General features: G+C 39.1%; 1 protein-coding gene across 1 annotated transcript in view; it reads right to left on the bottom strand.

Annotated features, from left to right (window-relative positions):
* The window catches only part of GRM7 (glutamate metabotropic receptor 7), an 811,284-nt gene that overhangs the window by 259,582 nt on the left and 525,942 nt on the right, over positions 1 to 25,760 (bottom strand). The window contains exon 5 of the mRNA XM_047096787.1: positions 14,721 to 14,861. Within this exon, the coding sequence (XP_046952743.1) occupies positions 14,721 to 14,861 (141 nt within the window). The remainder of the gene's footprint in view (positions 1 to 14,720; positions 14,862 to 25,760) is intronic.

Here is a 25,760-nt window from a genome sequence, read left to right as displayed (position 1 = left end):
ATGGGGTTTTTATCCAATAGTCCTGTTCCAAAAAGAATTTAAAGTTTTCCAAGAACAATGAAGACTTCAGATGTGACATTCAAATAATTTTAATTTGGGAGATTCTATTTTAATTATTGTTTCATCTAGCTAAATTCTATTAGTGAATTCACCCAAATAGATACTATCAAATGCTATACTAAATCCACAAACTTGTATTTCTGTAGTATAATCCTTGACAGTTATTTATTTTTTTCTGTTTTGTAAGGCAGAGGCACCCACTTCAAAGACCTTTCTCTCCAATAAATACTTTGCCAACCACACAACCTGAGATCCTGGCCACCGCTCTAACCTGAGACTCCTTTGTTTTAAAGATCCAGATTGATTAGATAAGTAACCATTTGGACCGCCTGTCTTTTTCCACACTTTAAATGATCACTCTAATGTTTTAATTCACCAATACCAAGTGAGCCTGTGAAAATTTAGGCCCTCCCTGAGCACTAATAAAAACAGAACACCAGGCCCATGTGCACATGCCCTCTTACTCTCCTCCTGCAACCTTGCTGTGTAGCCTCAGGTATGTTGTGTAATTTCTAGTCTTGTAAGCAATAAACACCTATTTGTTCAAAGTTTCCTGATGGTTGTTGATGAGAGGTGTCCTGAAATGATCATGAGAACCCCAAAGGCCAGACCAGTCACAACACCAGTTATTGAGAGTCCGACCTCAGCTCAAAAGCAGTTGGTATAACTGGCAAGAATGCATGATTACTCTTGCAATCAATGAAGGGGAACACCCTGCAACTACAACTTGCTTGCTAACCACCTAACTCAGGTGGGTACCACCATCAGGGAAAGGAGGACCATTTGCTTGGCGTCCTTCTTGCTGCTGTGTGCTCTTGCATATTGCCTGTGTCATGTTATTACCCGCAGTATCCAAACCCCCAGGTTACAGCTGCCATAGAAATCCAATGATCTCCCCAGAGTGCTGTGATCAAGGCCATATGGTCTAATGAGACTATTATACTACTAATTACAAAGGATTTAATTGGCCATTAATGTGTGTAGAGGTCCTCCAAGCCTCAAGGCCAAGGAGGGTTAAGAAGGGTGGATTGGATTGCAAGGCCTTTGTCACCACCCAAGGAGAGGCTCTGGGTGAAGAGCAGGAGGAAAAGATTCCCCTTATCGGAGGACAGGAGACCCCGACCTGTGATCACTGAGTTTGTGGCTTGTGCCCAAACTACATGTCCTAGCCCAGGAGAGTCAAAGAGCCTTACAACCAGAAAGCAATGGCATTGCAGGAGGGAAAACCTAACCAGGACCTTATAGTCTCTGTGTCACTGCTCTACTAACTACTATTGCTCTTTGTCCTCTGACCCGATGAGATATTCTGGGTCCAATCCCTGGCATGACATTCCCTAAAAAACTTAACTGCCAAATATAACATCTCATTCCAGTGCCTCCTAAGAACCATGTGAAAGTACACCAGTTCCTTGATATTAGTGTATTTATTCATTTTGGGAGAGAGAGCGCGCGCACACACACACACACACACACACACACACACACACACATGCACACACACACACGCACATGCACGAGCAGGGGAGGGACAGAGAGAGAAGGGGACAGAGGGTTGGAACTAGGCTCTGTGCCGACAGCAGCAAGCCCAATGCAGGGCTCAAACTCATGAACCATGAGCTCATGAACTAGGCCGAAGTTGGACACTTAACCTACAGAGTCACCCAGGCATCCCACTAGTTTCTTGATAACCGCAAAACCTCAGCGACTCTTCCTGGGTGTTACTCAATGCCACGCATACCAAAGGGCCAGCACTGTGGTATATGCTCCAGAGACCTAGGGGCTTTTTCTAAAGATCCAGTGCTTATGGCACTTGTGGAAGAAGATCCCAATCTCAGAGTCGTCTCTCCAGACACCCTGGAAAAGAAAGCACCCAACTACAGAGAGAGCTCACAGTGACATTATCCAAAATGTTCCAGTAGTAACACATAAAATTAGGATAGGGGAAAAATCAAGAAGTAGAAAATAAACACACACACACACACACACACACACACACACAAACTATACTTTGAGTGAAATTCAAATCTTTCTTCAAGATTTTATGCAACAAGAAGGCAACAGGGGAACTAATTTGGTATTCCAGATTTTCTTGTTTGTTTGCAATGGGTTCTAAATTGTTATAGCTGCCAAAATCAATCAACTGACCACTATCCCTTAAGACCCCAAATCTGTAACTTTCTGAAAGATCCATCAGGGCTATCTGCTCATTTTCACAAAGATACAGCACAATTCTGAGCCCCCTTGGCTTTCCCTGATCAGGGCAGAACTCAGAAAGACACCTCATGAGGCATCCCTGCCAGCAAGGGAAAAGCTGACTGGTCACGGAGGCCTCTAGTGAAGACGAAAGAAAATGGAAGACAAAGGTGTCTGGAGCCACTGATATTTATAACAGGGTCTCCCCTCTCCTCACTTGGATATTTACTGCCTGGCACCATGCCCATGCCTCCAAAAGAGTGATCACCGCTATAGCTCACAGCGAGTGGAAAACATTAATATAAAGGCTTTCTCCTACTGTGCAAAAATGGTGTGGTTGCAGGGGGTTATCATTTCCACGACCAGAGGGACCCAAAAGATCCCCTTTCGGTTTCCAACCTTGAAGAGGTCCCATCTGACCCTAGGTCCAGATAATTATTCTCCCCAAGGTATTCCCCCTAATTATAAGGTGATGTTACTACATTTTAATTGGGAATTCCAAAACTATTCAAAAGGCACTCAAACTCCTAGGAGAAAGTTGTCGCCTGAAGATAAAAATCTTACCACGTCTTTGAAATGTAAACACCCTAGGAGGGAACTAAAACTTGTTGGAGAATGAAGGAAAAAAAAAAAGAAGAAGCAAAGAAATCTTTTTAAAATAGAAACACATACAAAGGTTCTAGATCACAGCCTCCATAAGATTACTTGTCAAGGATAAATTAAAAAGTTAAAATTCTTCTCCACCAATATTAACAAAAATCTTTTAGGCAGGTAACTTTAACTTGCTCTGTCTGCCAAAGACACGATTACTTAGAAACTAGTGAGTCTTATATGATTTCTGCTTCATGGCTTCAGTTTTGGAATGAAAGCAAGAGATCAGTGTCTCTGTCTGCTTATGGAAGTCTAGGTATGTATGTATGTTACAGATACAGTATTTCCCTACCCTTGGATAGGATTTCCAGAATTTGTAGAAGAGCTCTATTTAATGGCTTAAAAATAAGCACTTATGGATTAAGTATTTCTAAATTCCAGAAATGTAACAGAAACTAACCCAAATGTTTTTTCAAGTTCATGTAATCTAGGATAATTTTCAGTAAATAAAAACTAGTTTAAGTTTGTTGGTTTAATTAACACAGTCATGTCTTTAGAGTTATCAGCATAAGTAGTAAACCTTCTATTTTAACTAAGTTCACTCAAAGTCTAATAAGCCCATGTTACCTCCTTTACAAAATTTGTCAGCTAGAAAGATAACTTAAAAGGATGGCTAACTGCTTTCAATTTCTAGGAAATTTTTATGAGCGATCTAAGTACAGTTGTTAAGAACAAGTGAATTCAATAGATGTGAGATAAGTCTTCAGGTGAAGTTTTTAGCAAAAATTGTTTTATGATCGGTCTACTTAAAAAGTTTTCTAAATCTCTTCACTAACTTAAACCCTTAGAGTTTTTGCTAATTTCAATGATGAAAATTCACTGAATATCTAGATCACTTCCAAGTAAGATAAAACACAGAAAAATACATTACTGAAAGCAGGTTTTCCCATGGCTTCTTTTTTAGAGCAACTAAAGATAATCGTATCTACCCATGAACATGTTGTAGGCCATATTGGAAAAAAAAATGTACCTCTAGAAATTATGAAGTGTATTCATATACTTGCCAAACTAAAGAATGCTAGTTTAATAGGTAGTTCAAAGTTATGCAATTAATTGTCACCAGAAATAAAGGATTTTGAGGGTTAAAAATTCCAATATATATATATATATACAATGAAGGCTACTGGAAATAAGGGAAACAGTTGTATGCAAGGAAAGTAGGATGTGTTTTTAGCTAAGAAAAGGTATGAAATAACAGATACATTTTTGTTATGGGGAAAAAAAGTAAATATGTCCTATTGTAAAATTAGTTATTTTAGAATGGGAAAGAGAAAACAAAGGACAATATGGTATAGAAAGTTAGGAAAAAAGAACTTTATCTTGTGTGGTCAAATTGGCCAACAATTAAATTATTATTTTCAGGATTTTAAAATTAAGCTTTAATACCAAATGTATTCATGTAAAACTAAACCAGTTTTCTTCTGCTGAAAGGTCGAGTTTTCTTAGACTACGTATCTGCTCTTGCTTAGGTATTGCGAGGTTATAAAGGTTTTTCTTTACCTCTGAAGTAATCTGTATGGAAGACAAATATTTTGTGTCTTCTCAAAATACTTTTCTGTGTTTCTTATCAGGTCTTTGATTATTTAAGAAGGCTGGCCCTTCTTTAGTAAAAGAGCTAAGTTATTTTAAAACACATGCGCGCGCGCACACACACACACTATGTAACTTTTGTGTTCACTTGCAAACACAATTGTCACTTTGATTATATGGATAACTAAGTATTGTTTCATAGTGACCTATGATCCTATTTGACCACGTGTCCAAATCTTTTGATGTTTTTGACAAACTTCACTCAAATCAAATTCAAAATTAAGTCTTTTTTTTATTTTTTTAAATTTTTTTTTTTCAACGTTTATTTATTTCTGGGACAGAGAGAGACAGAGCATGAACGGGGGAGGGGCAGAGAGAGAGGGAGACACAGAATCGGAAACAGGCTCCAGGCTCCGAGCCATCAGCCCAGAGCCCGACGCGGGGCTCGAACTCACGGACCGCAAGATCGTGACCTGGCTGAAGTCGGACGCCTAACCGACTGCGCCACCCAGGCGCCCCCAAAATTAAGTCTTTTTGACCTTGAACTAAATCTGGGTTTTTTTCAGAGGCTCCCTGGAAAATTTCATGATGTCTTCTTTCTCCTTATTAGAAATGAGAGACAGAGAGAGAGAGAGAGAGAGAGAGAGAGAGAGAGAGATGGATGTTACACTAATTAGGCTTATTTGATATGTTAAATTATATGGGAAGCTGTGAAATAAGGGATGACAAACCTTCTTAAGTTGTATTATATGGGTAAATGTTATTAATTTATGTATCCTAGAAATTGTATGAAATTCCTAAATAGCTGACATGTCCTGGTATACTTTTATCACTTATAATGCTAGTTTTCATCTGAAAATGTTGTCTGCTCCAGAAATAAGCTAATTTCCTTGTCAATGAATTCTCAAGCGTTCCTGCAAAAATGTTTAATTTTAAGAGAAATTCATGGAAAGAACCCTGGCCAGTGCTTCAGAATGTAGGTTTCTGATTTCTTTGGAATCATACCAGTACAACCTGGGTAAGAATTTATAGAATTCTAAGGAAAAAAACTGGATTCCTGAAACTGCTAACAAAAGATCAACAAGAATTACATGGGGACTGAATGAACTGATAAGGATGATTATACTTTTCATGACTTTTTGTTTGAAATATTGCTGGTTCTTTAATCTTTTGTTTTCTGCATATAAAGAGACCTTTTCTCCTAAGCTATTTATAACTTACAGTAATGTAGAATTTATCTTTGTGAACAAAGATGAAACATTTATCTTTTTCTCCCTACCTGATACCTCCAGAATTTGGGAACTCTCAGTGAGTATCTTATTTTCATGGTAATATGGCTATTTGCATACGTTCAATAAGGATCTGTTGTGCTTTTAACAGGTCACAGTTGGAAACACTAGTTGTATTACCAAGGCTTTGAATGGAATGTCCTGTATGAGAGGGATATGCATACATTCAGGTATGACCACACAGCTTTAAGGAACTAAAGTTGATCTGAAGGAGCCAAAAAGGCCCCTTGGAAAAATGGGGTGGTACTTGCATACAGTGGTCTTACCAGGTGTCACTGCCTGACAGGTCCAGGAAACTCAGGGTATTTGGGGACCTCAAGTAGACAGGAATCCACCCCATCTATAGGTATTCCAGGCAGTCTGATGCCAAGTTCTTGGTTTAGCTTCTTAGCCTAGAGAGGCTGTTCAAAGTTCAATCTAAAATTCCTTATAAGAATGCATGTGGGGCGCCTGAGTGGCTCAGTCGGTTAAGCTCCGACTTCAGCTCTGGTCATGACCTCATGGTCCATGAGTTGGAGCCCCATCTCAGGCTCTGTGCTGACAGCTCAGAGCCTGGAGCCTGCTTCAGATTCTGGGTCTCCTTCTCTCTCTGTCTTTCCCCGACTCACACGGTGTCTCTCAAAAATGAATAAATGTTAAAAAAAATAATAAAATTCCTTATAAAAGATTCCAATAAAGCAGACTTTTAAAAACCTATATGGTCAGTCATTATTTTTGCTGCATTTACCCAAGTCATCAGGCCATGATTAGTGAAAGAAACTGGATTTAATTATGGTTATTTCTGATAGAAACTGAGGTAATTATAGGTGGAAAGATAGGTCAGTAGAAACTGTAAGATATGCTGCAGATATTAGACTCTAGTTCTGTTAACTGTTGTTGAGGTTTTGTTTTCTACCTGTACATTGGACTATATATTCAATTCTTGCAATGTCCTCCAATATCTGACCACAATTCTCAAAAAAAAAGTTTCCAATTTTTGTCCAGTCCTCTGATCAGCAGAAACATACAAACCACAAACCAACAAAATCTAGCAGATTGCCACTGCTTATCCTCACCTCATCTGAAGATGCTTTGAGCCTCCCATCTATGAAGTCTTCTCAAATGGTTGCATTTAGAACTCAGAAGCTAGAGTTCTAGTATGTCCAATTCTTAACCATTGCTTTTCTTTTGTTTTCATAGAAATGCTTATTAAATATCTGTATCACATAGGCCTCACATGGGTAATCCAACTGCATTGTGGCCTTCTTTAATTGAACTGACCTATTCTCAGCACTAAGAAACTCATTCAATGACATGGAATCATCGACTAACTCAGAACAGGTTCAAACCTACTTACACCAGATGGCCCAAGGTGATAAAATATTTCCCAGTATTACTCAAATCTTTGAACATATTATCAGGGTGCACCGCTGAGATTATAGACCTATTTCCATGGCTGAACCCTCCTTGTTTGAGACAATGGTTACAGACTAGATTGCAGACTACTGCCTCTATAATTATTATTGGGTTTACTACTATAATCCTATTTTGATGTGTACTCTCTGGGTTACAATGTGCCTACCCCTGACTTTCAGCTTATCAGCTACCCAAGAAGTTAATGTCCTCATCATTAACTTTCAGGCTTTGGCATCACAGGGTGGATTGGATTGTAGTGTAAGCCCTGACAGTTTTTCTGTCCTTCTTTCCTTCTTTTCTTCTCTTTTTTGTAATTCAAGTGCCTGACAAAAGCAATGATTGCAAAGGCATCCTTTACAAAGAGAGCTATCTTCAATTCATACATTGCCAGCCACAGTAACAGATCAGGAGTCCTGATGACCTTCCCCCAGTGAGGCTCCTTTATTTTAGATCTTGGTTGGTTTCAATAACTAACAGTTTGGGCCACTTTCCTTTTCTCTTTCTGCATTTTAAATTCTCACTATTATGGTTTTTTTTTAATGTTTGTTTATTTATTTATTTCAGAGAGAGACAAAGTGCAAACAGGGGAGGGGCAGAGGGACAAGGAGACAGGGAACCTGAAGCAGGTACCACACTGTCAGTGAAGCATCACACCTGGGGCTCAAACTCAGGAACTGTGAGATCATGAGGTGAGCCCAAGTGGAAAGTTTAACTGAGCCACCCAGGTGCCCCTCTATTTCTTTTTAAATTCACCAATAAAGAATAAGCCAATCAAACTATGGGCCCTTGAATCTCAATTAAAGTAGAACCACAGGGTCCTGAGTATTTTCTCTCTACACCCACCACCCCACTGTGTAATCTCAAGGTCTCATAAGAATAAACCTATACTCTTTTCAAGGTTTCCTGATGTTGTTGCAGAAGCAGTTCTTCCAAAAACATAATAAAAACCACAAGGACTGGTCCATTGACAACACTGGTTGAAACCAGTGCATAACAAGAACACCTGAGCCTTTCTGTGGTGATTCTCAGATATTCGATACTTATTTAACATTTATTTTTAAATGAATAAATTAATAAATAAAAATTCATATTAATTTGACTCATACAGTTCCAGTTCCCACAATGATAGGAACCAGCCATTAACAAGGGAGGTAGAGGCAAACTTAAGGGTGATGGTAGCAAGAGAAACATCAACAAATGTTTTCGTTTCTAGAGTTAAGTCAGAATACAAAAATTAATGAAGAACATATTAACACAGGATTCTCTAATGGCTGCTACACGCAGACTCAATCATAGTTAATCTGCCTTGAAGTTGTATTTAAAAAGCACAAAGGTATAAAAATGTATTTTAATTTGCTTCTCATCAAAAGGACTTCAAAAAGTCCGAGTACCAAATGGTTAGACATTATCTTTAACATTTTGACGTGGATTCCACAATCATGCTGAGTAAATTAGGTGCTGCAATATAACATCTATATAACAATTAAAGGTCAATTCAGAATAAGATAAAACGGCAGGAAAATTAATTAGTCATAAATTCTTTCTGCACATAGATTCTCAAATCACTTGACTTACTTAAGTGTTATTCCTTTGTCTTGACAGACTTGTTAAATTATATAGGCTCTGATGGGCCTGGGTCCCATGCGAAATGAAGGAAGCCTTGACAAAAATATGGTTTATTCATTAACAGCATTTCTTAAAAGACTTTTTTGGCCCCACCAAGAAAGTGACCTTTACTTAAACTATTTAGTTTTGACAAGGGAGGTGTCCAGATAAAGATGATTTAAGGATTCTCCCAAAATGTGAACATTTACCAGAGTATGCTCTTAAGCCTCTGATCTCTTTCCACAGTAAACATTGACTGATTAAGCACTCCAATCAAAATTGAATTGTGATTTCTAAGCACTAAGCACTAGCAATGGAAAACAATGGCTTTTTATTTAAAAAAATCATCAATTTATTCATCCTCTGTCATCTCAAAAGGAAAACAAATCTTTGAAAGTCAAATTGTCCCTTCATGGGATGATAGATTTCTAAATACTGAGTTCCTTCTGTTCAGTTAAGAGGTAACTCTGATGAATCAGTGTCCACAAAGTGGCAGTTGGCAGAACAGTAATATTAGTCAGACAAATGTTCTGTGTAAGTCCTAAGATATGACAGAGTGGTAATTTTTATGGGCTGCAATAGGCAAGCACATTCAGATTCTCAAAACATCCTTCTGAGCTTAAAAAATGGGTTTCAGAGCAAAGACCTTACAGATGCTACAAACCACATAAAGATCTAGCATGTCAGAGAGAAAATGGTACAAAAGTTGGTCTATGGGGGGGGGGGGGTCAGTCAGTCCAAGGCCCAGCGATGCTTAGACACATACTCTACATTATGGCACTGAAATTCTTTAAACCCTGAGTTTCACATTCCATTCAGAAAAGGAAGTTGCATGCTGCCTATCAACTTTTGATACCCTATTATATTGCTATGCATGGTGTATCCCAATGAAAAGCTCCTGTATCTACTTTGCCTATTGAATTCCCTGGTTTTATTTTCCTGGAAGAATTTGATATTCACCTTGATTTTCTATAGCACTAACATATGACAATAGGATCTTTATGAAACCCTCACAGGCAACTGCATTCAGCCCCAAACAGTAGGTAATTGATACCATTAAAGTTGGAATTAAAGTTTTATTATTCCCATTTCAAAGATGAGAAAAGGCTTTGGAAAATTAAATAATGTCCAACCTCTCACAGGAGCATTGGGAAATAGCTCTGGAACACAAACCCAGGCCTCCTTCATGCCCAAAACTCTGGTTTCTTCAAAAGAGTGATTTTCTGGACTCCAAGATGGCCTCAATGTCTTTTTCAGAATTATCACCACCTGTATACTTTTCCTTCTTTCCTTAACCTTGTTATCCCCATAAAAACATGTCATTCCCCAAAATATCATAATTTAAACTGGTATTTTTGTCAACAATACACCAGCTGGTATTAAGGGTAAACACATGTAGCCAGTGGGGTGGGAATGGGGAAGCTCAAGAAAGAAAATGACATCCAATCTTTCTGTCCCCAGACAACAAATAGGCTAGAAGTATACTTCTTGAAGTACCCAGAAGGACTTATTTTATTCTTTAAAGTATCCAGAAGAACTCACTTTTTACTAAAATTATCTAGAAGGATACTTATTTTATTTTGTGTATAGGTAGCACTAGCTCCATGACAAAATGTGTGGCTACTATGAAATGCCGTCATATTTGTTAGAGTTTGTGTTTTCTATGAAAGCTTAAACCACCAGTAAACTTAACTCATGTGCCCTTGGGGGATGGCAGGTAAGATCAGCCATGAGCAGGATGGGTTGCTGGCAAGTATTAATCTGTATCAGTGAAAATTAAGCAATCACCAGTGAAGGTGGGATGAAGAATGACTAGCTTTTAAGGTTGAGAGAACTAGGAATTGGTTTATCAGGCAAAGTTGAATGTTCTTAAAATACTGAACAACACGATAGCTTTCCTTGTCTAAAGGAGACTTTAAATGCATATGGATAATTTATAAGAGTAAGAATCGCCTGGTTGTTCAGGTAAATTTCTACAAGAATTCATGCACATCTAGCTCCCAGTTAAATTATGAAGTGTACATAGTTTAATAATATATCATTTTTTCATCGATTATTCTTCCTTTCATGACATTTTACTACCTTGGCCTTTCAGATCCCACTGCAATTCTGTTACCACAGGTATTTGCTCTCTCCAAGTAGTATGGGACCCATATCTCATCCTCAAAGTTTGTCTGGTCAGATGATTGATTCATTCATTGTCTACTTAAGGCTAATATGGAATTATTATGGCTCATCATTATGGCTAAAAGACTATGTAAAAAAATATAGAAAAACAAGTTGGCATTTTAATGTGTGCCTAAATCCTAGGGGTATTTTAAGACTTTCTTATTCCTCTTTGTTTTAAAAAAAATTTTTTTTAACGTTTATTCATTTTTGACAGAGACAGAGTATGAGTGGGGAGGGGCAGAGAGAAAGGGAGACACAGAATCGGAAGCAGGGACCAGGCTCTGAGCTGTCAGCACAGAGCCCAATGTGGGGCTTGAACCCACAAACTCCAAGATCATGACTCAGAGGCTCAAGTGACGGAGCCGCCCAGGGGCCCCAAGACTTTCTTATTCTTTAGCAGAGCCCAGTCATAGATAAAAATCTGTGAGGTGGGCTGTTTTCTGCAGTTCTCAGAACATGCACTATCTACACTGCCTGGAGCCAGACTCACTGTCTGCAATGCCAGACTACTCAGCCTGCTTCTTCATCTGGATATTTCTTTCCAATGTACCCATTCTTCTAGTGTTTCAAAACCTCGTTACCAAAGCAGCTTTCCCTTTCATCACCCACATCCTTAAGCCCATCCACACTTCCCTCTCTTACCCATTCTTTTCCATTATTAAAACTTAATTTCACATCATGGTTTCAAGAACTCTTATCAATACAATTCCATTTGTCACTTCTCTCCATCTCTTCCTTCCCTGTAAGTCTAGCTAATCTCAGCACACTTTTCCTCACATTATTCCATTTCCTAGTCGAAGCATACAGTTGAGTCTTGAACAATGTGCATAGTTAGGGTTCCAATCCCCTGCGTGGTCAAAAATCCTCCTTTAGCTTTGGACTCCCCCAAAACTTTACTAATAGCCTACTGTTGAAAAGCCTTACCAATAACATAGTCAATTAACACATATTTTGTAGGTCATAGATATTATATACTATATTCTAATAAAGTAAGCTAGAGAAAAGAAAATGTTATTAAGAAAATCATAAGAGAAAAAAACATTTATAGTACTGTCTTTGTTGAAAACAATCTGTTTAAATGGACCCCGGGAGTTCCAACACAAATTGTTTAAGGGTCAACTGTTGCTAAAGGCCACAATTTTGTAAACAGTATTTTGTGAATACTTCCAAAGCAAAATATGGGTTTAGTTGGATTTAGGAAACGCAGTACAAGAAAGAAACACACGACCACCCATGTATTCAAATCCAATAACGGGAATAAGAGACACAATGATGGTAATAGTATTTGTCTCCACTCAATACAGCAAATCTAACAACTGTGAAAGTGGTAAGGAAGGAAAGAGAGCAAGGACATTATTTAAATAAATTGGGGTCACAGGTAATTTAGTAAATGTGATCAGAGATTTGTCACATGGAAGGAGTGGGATATGAAAAACTCTTCCATATTCATTTTTGAAAAAGGATAATGGGCTTATTTTTATTAACTGCAATTCTTGACAATTAGCATGAAAATGTGACTACAAATAAAATAGCACTGTTAAAACACTAAGAGCATGGGGCTTGGCCTTAGAACAGCCCTAATGGGTGTAAGATAATCTACCTTCCAGACTCTACAGAACGCAAAATGTTACAAGAAACCAAAAAACTGTCATCAATCATCTAGATTCTTCTAGTACACTTGGGTGTTGCTTGTCATATAGACAAATTATGCAGATGTCTAATGAATTTTTTTAAGTTTCCTCTTGAGAGCTTTGTTTTACCCAGGTCTAGTCAACATTGAAATAATTTTTTTTTCTTTTTTCCCTACAATATTATAAAGATCATACTTCTGAAAACACTGTTGCTACACATAATGGTCTAGAGAATGGTTAAGCTGGTATTATAATTTACTGAGTTATTTATCTAATCATGCAATATGTTGATTTTGTATTATTTTTACTCATATCACTGTTTTTTATCTTTCCTTCACAAAAACACTTTGAAGAAAAGACCTAAACTTAAGCATCCTCACACCATTTATGATGTTTTTAGGACCATGGTTCACATGCATTATTCCTCATTAATAGGTGTTTGTTGAATGTGTCAGTCTACAGTATCTGGATGACCAATATTCAAAGACCCACAAACTAAACATTAGTGTATCCAACCTGAGTGTGCTTTTCTAGATTATACAGAAAAACATTTTAGGGTTTTGTGGTATTTCAAGATCATCACTACAAATGATAAAGGGTACTGAAGTATGAAATTGGGTATTGACATGTGATATATAGCCAGGTGATAAGATAGTAGAATACATCACATGCTTCTGTAACCCCTTGCACCCCCCCAATTCCTATCTCCTCCCCTTCCTCCACCCCACCCCCAGTTTCCAGTACTCTTAGGGGAAAGACCAAATTCCACATATGTCCCCACGTGGCTTATTCCTTTTCCACATGTCTACACTAGCAGCCTCAGCTCACACATTTGTCCTATTAACTGTACTTCTGTCAGGTATTTGTTTTTCCTATACTCTGAGGTACCATAATTGCTACTGCTATAAGCTCTTTGCCATGTTATTCTTCTATAAGAAATTCTTCTATCTTTCCTTACCCTTTCCTAACTAGCGAATACCTACTCACTCTTCAAGGAGGTCTTTTGAGATAGCTTCTGCCCTCAGTACAAGGGAAATTTCTTGGTTCTATGCCCATATAGCCCTCAGGACACTTACTGCAACTTGTAATTATGTATTCACTGAGAGATGACTGGAATAATGTCAATCTTCCCCCACTATCCCCTGAACAACATGAAAGCTGGGTCTTTACCTGGCTTGCTTACCATCACATCATGGTGCCTAGTATTGTGCTCAACAGGAAGGAGTTGCTCAATAAATATTTGTGAATGCATCAGTGAATAATTTTGTTTTATGACTATTTCATGTATATACATATATATGCATGGCATACACACTTTTTTAATGTTTATTTTGAGAGAGAGAGACAGAGAGAGAGAGCAAGCATGAGTGGGGGAGGGGCAGAGAGAGAGAGGAAGACAAAGGATCTGAAGTGGGCTCTGTGCTAACTGCCGAGAGCCTAATGCGGAGTTTGAACTCACAAACTGTCAGATCATGACCTGAGCTCCAGGCAGAAGTTTAACCGACTGAGCCACCCAGGCATCCCATACACGTTTTTAAATTTGGAATAATTATGCAAGGTTCCCTATGAGGTTGCCGGAAGTTTTGTTGTTGTTGTTTTTTAAGTAAACTCTATGCCCAATGTGGGGCTTGAACTCATGACCCCAATAGCAAGAGTCACATGCTGTACGGAATGAGCCAGCCAGATGCACCCCTAAATATTTTTAAGTGTATTTTCAATAGCAGATGACTCATTAACTTGGATGTTATGGAAATCCAGTGCAATTCTCATTACTCTAAAACCAAGTATTTTGTTTCTTTAATCAAAAACACAGTACAGTCCATGATAACCATTAAATCCGGTGCTGATAAGATATTCACCAGATTTTGTCTTTGTGAAGATGACTTCATACTCCTGGCTAAAACATGAACTAATATTTATCACTGAGAGCATTCAAAGCAACATGACCCTTTTGAATTCCAAGAATCAATGAACATGTCAATTCCTGCTAGATGGACAGGCAGAAAAGAATACAATTTTGTCTCTACTTCTCTTGTCCTGTAAGACTTATGCTCCTGTTCCATTTTCTGAACAATCTAGTAAAATTCAATTTACTTTTTCAATTTGTCTCCAGCCAAGCTTCCTTCTGTCAGCTATGCAGACATTTCAATGCTGGCCACGTAGAGTAACTGGAGAAGGACAATGAGAATGAAATTACCTGTGCATTTGCGATCTGTGTCTTCTTTCTTTGACCCACTAATTGTCAACTTGCAGTTGAAGTTTTCCTCCCAGTATTCAGCAAACCATACGTTTCTTCTGTTGTTTTCAAGTGTGCGTGACGTAAAATAGGCATCAAACCCTGAAGAAAGTTAAATGAGAAGGTCATTGCTTGTGGGCCACTGCTGGAACATTGGGAAATAAAAAAAACAAGTGATGGTTTTTCTTTGTTTTAGTAGACTGGATGCTTTTGGATGTCGATTAAAAGAGAAAGAAAGAAAGAAAGAAAGAAAGAAAGAAAGAAAGAAAGAAAGAAAGAAAGAGAATTCCAGTGCTAACCTATGGCTAAATCCCTAGTTCAATCTGTCAGGCAGACATGTGGCCTACAAATGACATTGCTACAGTGAAATCTGCATCACAGACCTTAGCAATGACACAACAAACCTTCTATCTCTAGTGATGCTAGACTATGGACAAAGCATCTTCATAATCATCAAGATAATAATTGATCATTTCGGGGCTTACTGTGGATAGGATTCTGTGCTTCTTTTATTCTTGGATTCTTTTATTTATCTCAACAACCTATAAGCAACTACTATCCTTCCCACTTTGCTGATGAGAAAATAGAGGTTCAGATGAAATAAAAGCATGCCCAAGGTCAACCATTAGGCCATCCTGCATCTCTGATTATGTGATCTACTGACCGGTGAGTATCATTTTAAGCCCTCTTTTCATTTAGCAATGTCCCATTATATAATTGATGTTTTAATAAAAATCAAAGTTTCTGCAAAGGCCCTAAGTAAGTGGCAGTCTAACATAAAGCTCAGTGCTATTCACTGAGTGAACTGATGTGTGTGAGGAACAGAAACTCAAGAGGCCATGTCTGCAGAGAATTTCTATCTCTTTAGTAGTGCAGCCTTAAATGTTCCAACGGAGCCACAAGGTCTTATAGTGATCAGACAAGATTCAATAACACAAGGGTAGGCCTGAGGACCAGCTCCACTAATGTCTTCAACTCAGGGGAACATAAGCAAATCCACGCCTTCCTCATCCTAATCTTCCTGTAGAAGTAAAGACAACACTACCTCCTTCCCTCCCAGCATCTTGTTTGTAGTTGTGGGAAGACATTGGAAACTTACAGTTCAAGATTAACAACCACAGGAAATAGACTTGTTTTCACATTATTTAAATCACTCTGTGTTCCCTTTAAGGCCATAAGGGGGGGGGAAGCCCCAGACCCCAGACTCTAAACTCCCTGAGAGAAGCATATCAGGTTAACTCTATCACTACGTGGCCAGCACCAAATTCATGGCCTGACATATATTAAACCTATTATAAATGGAAAAATTGAAACAATAACAAAGAGTAAAGAGAAAAACAAAGCACAGGAGATTACATAATATTTTGAGGAAAATAAAGAATATTTGACATTCCTTAGGTCACTTTCCAGGCTGTTGTCAGTATATGCTGGCTAACTGTCTTTTTATAGCCACTCCCTTAACTGATTTGAAACTAATCTGGCTACAGTATGTGATCACATTCTAATACCAATACTGATTAAACTATTTGTCTGAAAACCCTCCTTCTGCTTAGCTTCTCTCCCACAACCCTGCCTCCAGACAACTTACATAGAGTAACCTAATTACATAGAGTAACCTAATATTTCTAAACAAAGGAGAATCTTTGGGGGGAAAATAGAGGAGTCCCGCCTGTTTCCCAGAACACTAAATGTGTGCATGCAGTCATGTATGTACATATACACACTCATATATGGTGACTGGTGACTAGCTTTCACTTTTTTCACCATTTTTGCCCCTTGTCCTCCTCCCAACCCCACCCGGCCTGAAACAAACAAACAAACAAACAAACAAACCAAACAAGTTAATCAACAGTGGTAGACTGTGGAAATGGCCCCGGATTGGAACATCCTTCTGGGGTTTCATACCCATGTACAGTCTGCCTCTTAGGCACTGTGTCCCTGTCCGGGGGACACTGACAGGTGCAGCACAAGCAGACGCTGGGAAACCCTGTGCTCACTGAAGCTTGTTTTTGTGGAATTCTCTTTCTTGGAAGCCTGCTGCTGTGCTCGAATACATTTAACAGGAGGATGGCAGATCATGTGGAAGAAGCCCAACCAGTCTCCACCCTGCTCAGCAGAACTCCTTTGGCCCTTCCAGCCTTCCAGCTGACTGCAATAGAAGAACCACTTAGCTGAGACCAGCTCTCCTTGCACAACTGTGGTTGTTTGTTAAACCAGTAACATCTGAGGTCGTTTTTTTAATGTAGTCAAACAACTAAAACACTTTCTTTATCACAGCACCTTGAGCCTCTCTCTGTGCAACACCAAAACAACACACACCTCAGGAAGAAGTGCCTTCAACAGAACACGTAGAAGCTTCAGAAGTAAATCATTCGGCCACATGACACAGCCCTGAATTCCAACCAGCCTCAGAATAGAAACTACCAAAATGGCTCAAACTCTAGCAAAGATACATACCTGCCCCAGCTCAGAAGAAAACATCTTTAGAGAAAACCCCATTGTTGAAAATGTCTACCGGTTCAAAACGCCTCTCTCTGAATCCTGTGTCTGCTGGAAATGAAAAAGCCCGTTGAAGAAGGAAGGACTATGTGTGGCTAACGCGCAGGTAGGTGATTGTGGAACATTTAAAAGGAGAAAGAAAGGAAAGCAGCTGTCAAAACCTCCCTCTGTTCTGAGTGAGAATAAACAGACTTTGGGAACGCAAGCAAGCACTGTGAGGGCTGTCTGTACACAACACAGCAGAAAACGGAAAAGGGACAACATTTCTGAACCAAAACCCCCCTCCTTCCTTCATATATATATATATATATATATATATATATATATATATATATATATATATATATGGCTGGTACTTAACTTCCTCCTCCCCCTTCCCCCTGCTCCTCCTCCCTGTGGGCTTGATGCCTACCTCACCTGTAAGTTGAGAACTGCTCTTGCTTCTCAGATGCATGTATATATGAATTGCCTGAGTATCTCCTAAGATGCAGGTTCTGATTGAGGAGGTCTGGGGTGGGGCAAAAGATGCTGCATTTTTAACAAGCCCCAGCTGATACTCATGCTTCCTGCCCATACTTTGAGAAGCAGGATGATTGAGCAAATCCTAAACTTCAATGGGTGGGACTTGAGCAGTTCCAGCTCGATTTATAGTATCTCAGTATTGTCACCCTCTCAGCCTCAAATTTATGCCTTGGTTTAGATGAGAGGGTCTTTGCTTTGCTTCTATAGTTGAAACTTTTGCTCAGTACCTGGCTCAGTATGGCAGGAGCTTTGCCTTGCCATCCTATAGCCTGCAGATGGCCCAGGAGGATAGAACATGCTGTCTCAGTTGCTGGTGAATTTTCCTGGTGTGCTTGCTGTGTCTTTATATTCCTGAGCATTGCTGCTCTGGGCCCCTCTGCAGCCTCCAAAGCTTTGTTCCTCACCTGTATGTCCTGTTACCATGCTGGGCTCTCCAGCCTGGAATTTCAATCTGGCTGCTGTGTCTTAGTGCTGCTCAAAAGGTAACCTGAAATAGCCCTGTGTCTTCATTACCTCTTCTGAAGGTCCATGGCTCCTGATGGGGACACTCAGAGCCCCCAAGTAGTAACTCAGCATATATTCACTTTTGAATGGTTTCCTGAAGACCTCAACAGCCACGCCATGTGAGAGCCATACTTCCTTCCAGGAAGCCACATAATGTACAGATGAATGTAGACATCAGAGACACACTGTTGAGTCTGACACCAACAACTCCCATTTTCCACTTGTATGACCTTGAACAGATGACTCAGCTATTCTGTGTCTCTGTTTCCTAATCTGTTTTTTTACATATTAAAATTAATTACAGGATTAAAATTAATACCTAATTTCGTGCTGTTACAAGCATTATATGAGCTATTATTTGTCAAGTTCTCAGCATTGTGTGGAGTAAAATGGTAACTGTTGGTTGTAAAATAACCACACCCATCCATTATAATCTCTTGAGCACTTAACCCTGTGACAGGCACAATTCTTTACACTCACAAATGTTGGGTTAAAACATACATGGGTTTTATCAGATTGATAAATAAGAATGTTAGTTAGCCTGATGGGGAAGATGGAATTTGAAAAGTATCATTTAAATAAATATAAAATTGCAACACACATGCAGACAGAGAGAAATATCTTAGAGTGTCAAAGAGGGCTTGCTGGGGAAGTAAATGCATATGAGAAAAGGGAAAAATATGTTTTAACTGGAAGTGGGGGGAGGACAGAGATTAGACATTTATTCAGATGGAACAACATGTGCTTTGTCATAAGAATACTGAAGCATTTCGCATTACAAAATCTCCCAGGATGATGAGGCCTTAAAATCAACAAATATAAATGAACCATCTTCTATGTATATGCTGTCTAGAATTGCCACAAGAATTCTAATAAACCAATGGCATAAACATTTATGTAATGAATGAATAAATATGAGTAAGTTATTCTTGTGAGTAGACATCAAAATCTTTGTCAGATTTCTATTTAGTCGTAGAGAATTGCGCTAATAGTTATAAAAATAATAAGCATTCATATCCATTTCCTCTATCAGTGTCACATAAATCCTAAGAAGTAGGTACCAACCATATCTCCACTTTTGAGGTAAAAACTAAGGCTGAGAGAGAAATCTGGACCCAAATTAGCCTGCTTCTAGACCCCAGTTTTTGACTTCCATACATAAAGTAGTGACTCAGATTTTGGTGGGCATCACAATCTGGAGAGCTGATGAAGAAACAGAGATCAGGCTCATGGAGGTAGGTCAGCCCTGTGACTTTCCCTTCAAGTTCGCCAGGACATTCTCATATTCTTTTTGTAATGTTTATTTTGAGAGAGAGAGAGACAGAGCATGTGTCCATGTGCACATGAGTGGGGGAAGGGCAGAGAGAGAGAATCCCAAGCAGGCTCTGCGTTGTCAGCACAAAGTCTGATGCAGGGCTCAATCCTATAAACCATGAGATCATGACCTGAGCTGAAATCAAGAGTCCATTGATCAACCAACTGAGTCACCCAGGCACCCCAGAGATTCTCACATTCTAAAGACTGAGAACCATGGCTATAGAGCATTTCTGTAGTCCAGTATTATGCCACCTCTTTTCCCTCTCTAATAAATGCCCTATCACCAAACTACATCAAATATCATTTCCACTAGCCAACTGGACAGACAATTCAATAGGTTGAAGAGCAAAACAGTTCTACAGTCAGGTTCTGGAATGGGTGAGCTAATCAAAATGGTAAAACTGGTGACATGGGCTGACCGTGCTAGGGCAAAAAACAATTTCTGAAAACAGAGCTCCCTTCAGACAATTGAGAGAAGCAGAAGCAGAAGTCAATAGATGTTATTCAATTTAGTGAATGCTTGCTGATTTATCTCAGCTTAGCTGAGTCAGATTTCTTTCAGGACTTAGCAATTTGTTTATTTCTCTTTAGCAGGGCCATGGCAAGAGATAAATTAAGTCTTACTGGTTCCCTCTACTCATTTTCATTCACATGGAATGAAATTGTCTGTGAAAGATTCAAGATTCTAAAAGAGACCTTGCTGTAGCCATGTGTCCGCAATGCCTTGGAATGTTATTGGCTGCCTTTTGGGTTCAGCACACATCATACCTCTGCTTTATTAATAGAGAAAGAGCTTCTGATATGTGATGGTCCAAAGCTTTCTCTCTGGTTGCAAGCAGTAACCCAACACTCTTGGCCTGTGATTACAGTTTCTGTAGCCTAGTGATTTCACCTGTTTGTTTTGAAAGGAATGGACTACCTAATACAAGATGTACAATCACCAAGGTGCAACAGAATCAGAGACAGAAGTAGAAGGCAGAATAATTGTAATCTAACCTAATTATATATGTATACAAGGGTATGTGTGTGTATCCCAGTGAACTGAGACTTTATTCCTTTCTGATAAGAACTCAGAAGAAAAGTGATCTGAACACACATGCCTTTATTATTGGTTAAATTATCGGAATTTAACAATTTAACCCAAGGCATCAACACTGAGGTTTCAGCTCACAGAAAACAGAATAAGAATTCTGTTAAAGGAGAAAGGTCATTCTTGTATGTGAAGCTGATGAAATTCTTAGTATTAAATTGTTCTTTTTGTTGAACAGATTATTTTAAATTCTGAAATTAATCTACAGCTGATTCTAAGACAAATGTCTCACTGCATACATGTTGTACAACCTTTGTATAACCTTGGAAGTAAACTTAAAACAACATGGAAATAACAAGCCAGGTTTTAGCTGGCATTACAACTACACATGCATGGTTCTTTCCTCTTTAACTGGGGTGCTGTCCTCTGAAATTTGTGGCTGAGACAAGAGCGTGCAAGTCAATAGATGCATAATTCATCAGGGTGGTATGTTTGGGATGGGACCTTTCCAGCTGAGGAGGAAGAAGACCTCACAAGTGTGTGGCGTGAGAGGAATGCTATCAGAGTGTTAAGAGGGGTTAGAGGACACAGCTGCCTGCTTGACCAAGGTGAAGGGATACTGACAGATACTAATGGGGCTTCACACAGCATAAGAGAGTGACCAGTAAGTAGTCCTGATTGCTGCTTTAACCACACAAGTCATGCACTGTGGGTTAGAACATCACTGTCAGCCTACATGGCAGGGAGCACCCCGGGCTTCCTTCTCACCAGCCTAAGGAGAGGCTCTTAGCTCTTTCTGGTCTATGTTCAACTCAGGAAGGATGTGCTAATGACTTAGAAACACACAGGTCCTTGCACATCACGGAGATGCAATACTAACAGAATAAATAAGTGAAACAATGAATAAAAAGAAGAAAAAAGACAGATAATGAGAGAAACAGAGAGAGAGAATGACAGAAGGAAGGAAGGGAAAGGAGGAGAGAAAGGAGAGGAGAGGGGGGAGGAGGATTGAATGGGAAGGTACCAGGGGAGGCAAGAGAAAAAAGGAATAGAATAAGAAGTAGAGGAACTCATATTGTCCGCTAACAAAAGAGTAAATCTAAAAAAACAGACTTTGAAAACAGGTCTTTATTTATTTCACTCCTTTTTCTATTGCTGTGACATAACTCCTAGTGGGTTAAATTGTGATCCTCAAAAAGATATGTCCATATCAAAAGCCCCTAAACTCGTGTTACTTATTTGAAAAATATTTTGGTAATGTATAACAAGAAATTAAATGGCAACTGGAATTAAGTTAAATATCTCTGAATGAGATCATCCTGCATTGTCTATATGGGTCCTAAATCCAATCACAAGTATCCTTAATAAGAGACACATAGAGAGCAGGTGCCATGGAGGAGATCATGTGTAGGTGTAGGTAGAGAGTAGGGTAATGCAGCCACAAAGCAAGTAACATCTGGAGCCACCTGAAGCTGGAAGAGGCAGGAAGCGTCCTCCCCAGAGAGCCTTCAGAGGAAGCAGCACCATAATGATACCTTCATTTCAGACTTCCGGACTCCAGAACTGTAAGATTACAAAGTTATGTTGTTTTTTTTTTTTTTTAAGCCACTAAGGTTGTGGTCAGTTGTTGTGGAATCCTGGTGAATGAATGCATTCATGATAAGTAAAAAAAAAAATCCTATCATAGATGCCTTTTAACAGCTCTGTCTGGTCTGAATGACAACACTCAGGTGTTGCAAACTGATGTCTGGCAGAACATATTTAACCTACAGACTTTGTCCTTTCTATTTTTCCCAAGAGTATTTTAAAACTAATTTAAAAATCAGAAAATTTCATTTCTAAGTCCTAATTTCTGGCTTCGCTTGTAAGGTCAGAAGATCTTGTCACACAGACCCCATTCCCATGTGGCAGCAGTTGGGTTCTGAAGAATGGCTATTCCCTTAAGATGAGCCTGAGCTCTCTGGCTCACAGTACTCTCCCACCACCTCTGATGGCTTCAGCCTGGCTTCTTTTCACATTTGTAAGACATGTACTGTCACAGTAGACACAGAAATTTCCACCACCAAGAAATGCATCGCCCCTTTCTTCAACAGACATTTGCAGCAATGTGAATGGTATACAATCTCCACTGAATTGAGTATTCAGGCCACTGAGAATATACCCATGAAAAAGCTATCAAGAACAAAGGGAAGTTGGGGAAGAAGCAGGATTTAAAATTACACAGAGAAATCTATCCTCCTATATGCAAAAAATAATCACTTAAAAGATGTAGTGGAAGAGAAGGCTATAATTAAAAGAATAACACAAACAAAGAAATGTATCCTTCTGTGTAATCAAGTTGACTTTTGTCCTTCAAGAGTTCTGTTCTAATTAATTAATTAATTTTTAAAAGTTTCCCTTACGTCAATTCTCTCAAAGCTAAATTGTACCTTTGACATGATTTTGATAAAAATATTTACATCTTTTTTTCCCCTGGAGCAAATTACTTTCAAAGTTTGTATGGAAAAAAATAGAAGAATGAGGAGACCTCTGAAAAGGAGAACACCACAGCATGAGTATTTGGGGGTGCTGAGGATTGAAGGTGAAGGTGAGAAGGGCACACTATCAGGTAAGATAGTGTAACAACAGATTGTAAATTTTCTATGATTTAAAAGAAAAAAAAAGTCCTGACACAAGAATAAAGAAATTAGTGAACTATTGGGATAGAATGAAAAGCCCAGAAAGACTTCCCTGCGCATGGGAATTGCATATACTAGCAAATAAAGGTAATGTTTCAAATCACTAGAAACATGTTACTCTATTAATAATAATAATAAATAGCAACCGATTGCATGATTGGATAATGATCAGATTGCATTGCAGTTAGAAATATAACATTGCATTAGCCCCACAAAAAATGTGGGAAGCATTGCATGAATTTAACCATAGTAAGTGAATTTGGGGTTTCCCATTTCTGCAAGACAAGGGATTTTGAACAGTTGCAGACACCAGACATCCTCCACCATTGGTGTGATGCCACCTGCACAGGACATCTACAGTGGGGTCCAGCGACACCCAATATGCTCCCCATTCCCTGGGCACGTGGCCCTAACTGCACCTGCACAGTGCTGTGGGAGAGCATGTCCTTCTCTCTCTCTCTCTCTCTCTCTCTCTCTCTCTCTCTCTCTCCAGACATTGAACTCCAAGCGGGCAGATTGTGCCTTGCTCATCTCCACCTTCCCAATTGCCTGTAAACACTTATTGAAGTAAACTAGAGTTGGAGACATGTTGAGTCAGTTTGGCAAGAAAATCATTACTAATCTAGTGGGATAAGTCTAGGCTCTCAGATGCACCCCCAAATTTGCTGGCTGCATCTACTGATGGAACCAGCCATTATTTTTGAGAAAACAAATAAGAATTATTGCAATGGAAATTATCCCACAAAGAAGAAAAATCCCATGGGAGGTGTTATGGATGAGGTAGAAGGAATAATGCTTGCAATATTATTCCACAAAATGTCTCCAAAGGGCTGTTGCATATTATATAATGCTAGAATGCCTGCCATTTTTCACTCTTTTAAATTGTCTGGGAAGCAGAAGGGCATTTTATGTAATCTCAGTACACTTATATAGGAACGAATATGGGTATAAACAGTACATATTAAATTGATAGTTTTAGCATTAGAATGCCTAAAAGCAGAGTCCTAAACTAGAATTCTAGGATTCAATTTCTAGCTTTGTCACTTGCTAGCTAGATGACCTTGAGCAAATGAGCAAACCAATCTAAGTTTCTCAGTCTATAAAATGAGGATGATGATAATATAGGATTGTTAAGAGGCTTCCATGTGAGAATATATGCAGTGGTGACAATAATGAATGGCATATAATAAGAGTGCAGATGTTAGCTAACTTAAAAGAAAATTAACACAGACATGTAAAGTGAGAAAAGAGAGTACAAGAAGAGGAAATTCAAAAAATTTTGAACTTTAACACCAGGGACTCCATTCATTCATTCATTCATTCATTCAGAGAAGGAGAGAGAGCAAGTGAGAACACAGCGGTACGCACAGGAGGAACAGAGGGCTACACAGAGCCCTATGTGGGGCTTGATCTCATGACCCTGAGATAATGACCTGAGCTGAAATCAAGAGTTGAACACTTAGCCAACGGAGTCACCTCAGTGCCTCATAACACCAGGAACTCTTGATGAAATATTCATCTATCAAAGTCCTGGCTTTAGAGTCAGATAGGCCTGAGTTTGAATCCTGCCTTAGCCAACTACTTTTTATTTAACTTCACTTATGCTAAGTCAGTGGCTCACTGGTTATATTTTATTGTTGAACTGGATATTCGTTCAGTCATTTGCTATTTCATTCATTTATGCATGCATGCATGCATTCCTTCTTTCACTTATTCTGGAAAAAAAAATAAAAGTTGTGTCTTTATGTCCTCTACTAAATGAATACAGTTGTACCTAGCTTAGAGAAGGATGTAAAGTTTTAAAATACAAAGGCTAAACCAGCTAATATCTTAAAGTTGCTCAGTACCTAGAGGTTCCTTCCTCCTGCTAAAGTAAGCAGTTTCAGCTCAGTTCGAGACAGTATAAAGTAACCATCTTCCCTCTCAGAAAGCCCCTCCTTGATTTCCTATGCCACGTGGAGCCCTGTGAGACTAAGGGCTGGAATATATGTTGCTTGGTGGCAGCTCAGGGTGCACAAGTTCAGTCAAGAAGAAAGATAAAAGGGCATCCCTCAAGTGAGTGCTTTAGGAGGTGAGATTTGAGAAGCCAGCTTTCTGGAGGCCATAGGGTATGGTGGAAGGCTCCTGCTCTTCTTCCTGTACTCCCCCCTCATAAAGATGCTCAGCTTGAACCCCTTCATTAGCTGGTTAAGTCTATACATTGATGTTCAAGGGCCTGACTCAGGAGTCCTGATCACTCACACAGTTTATGGCATTAACTTGGCCTTGGGTTTTTAACTGTTGTTCCTCTCATTTCTTGCCTTCTTCCCCACCTGCCTTCCTCAACTTCCCCTTCCTTCATCTATGCTGTGTTATTTTCAGGATACCTCCTCTTTCCATGTCTTTCTTCCCTCTCCAGTAACAATGAACCTAAGAAGTGTGGCGCTAAATCTGTACAATCTTGACCATGAT

The sequence above is a fragment of the Lynx rufus genome, unplaced genomic scaffold (genome assembly GCF_022079265.1).
Source record: "Lynx rufus isolate CCGP_SWC_20201006 ecotype Redwood Valley unplaced genomic scaffold, mLynRuf1.p SCAF_4, whole genome shotgun sequence".
Classification (NCBI taxonomy): Eukaryota; Metazoa; Chordata; class Mammalia; order Carnivora; family Felidae; genus Lynx; species Lynx rufus.
This window is presented reverse-complemented; position numbering and strand designations above follow the sequence as displayed.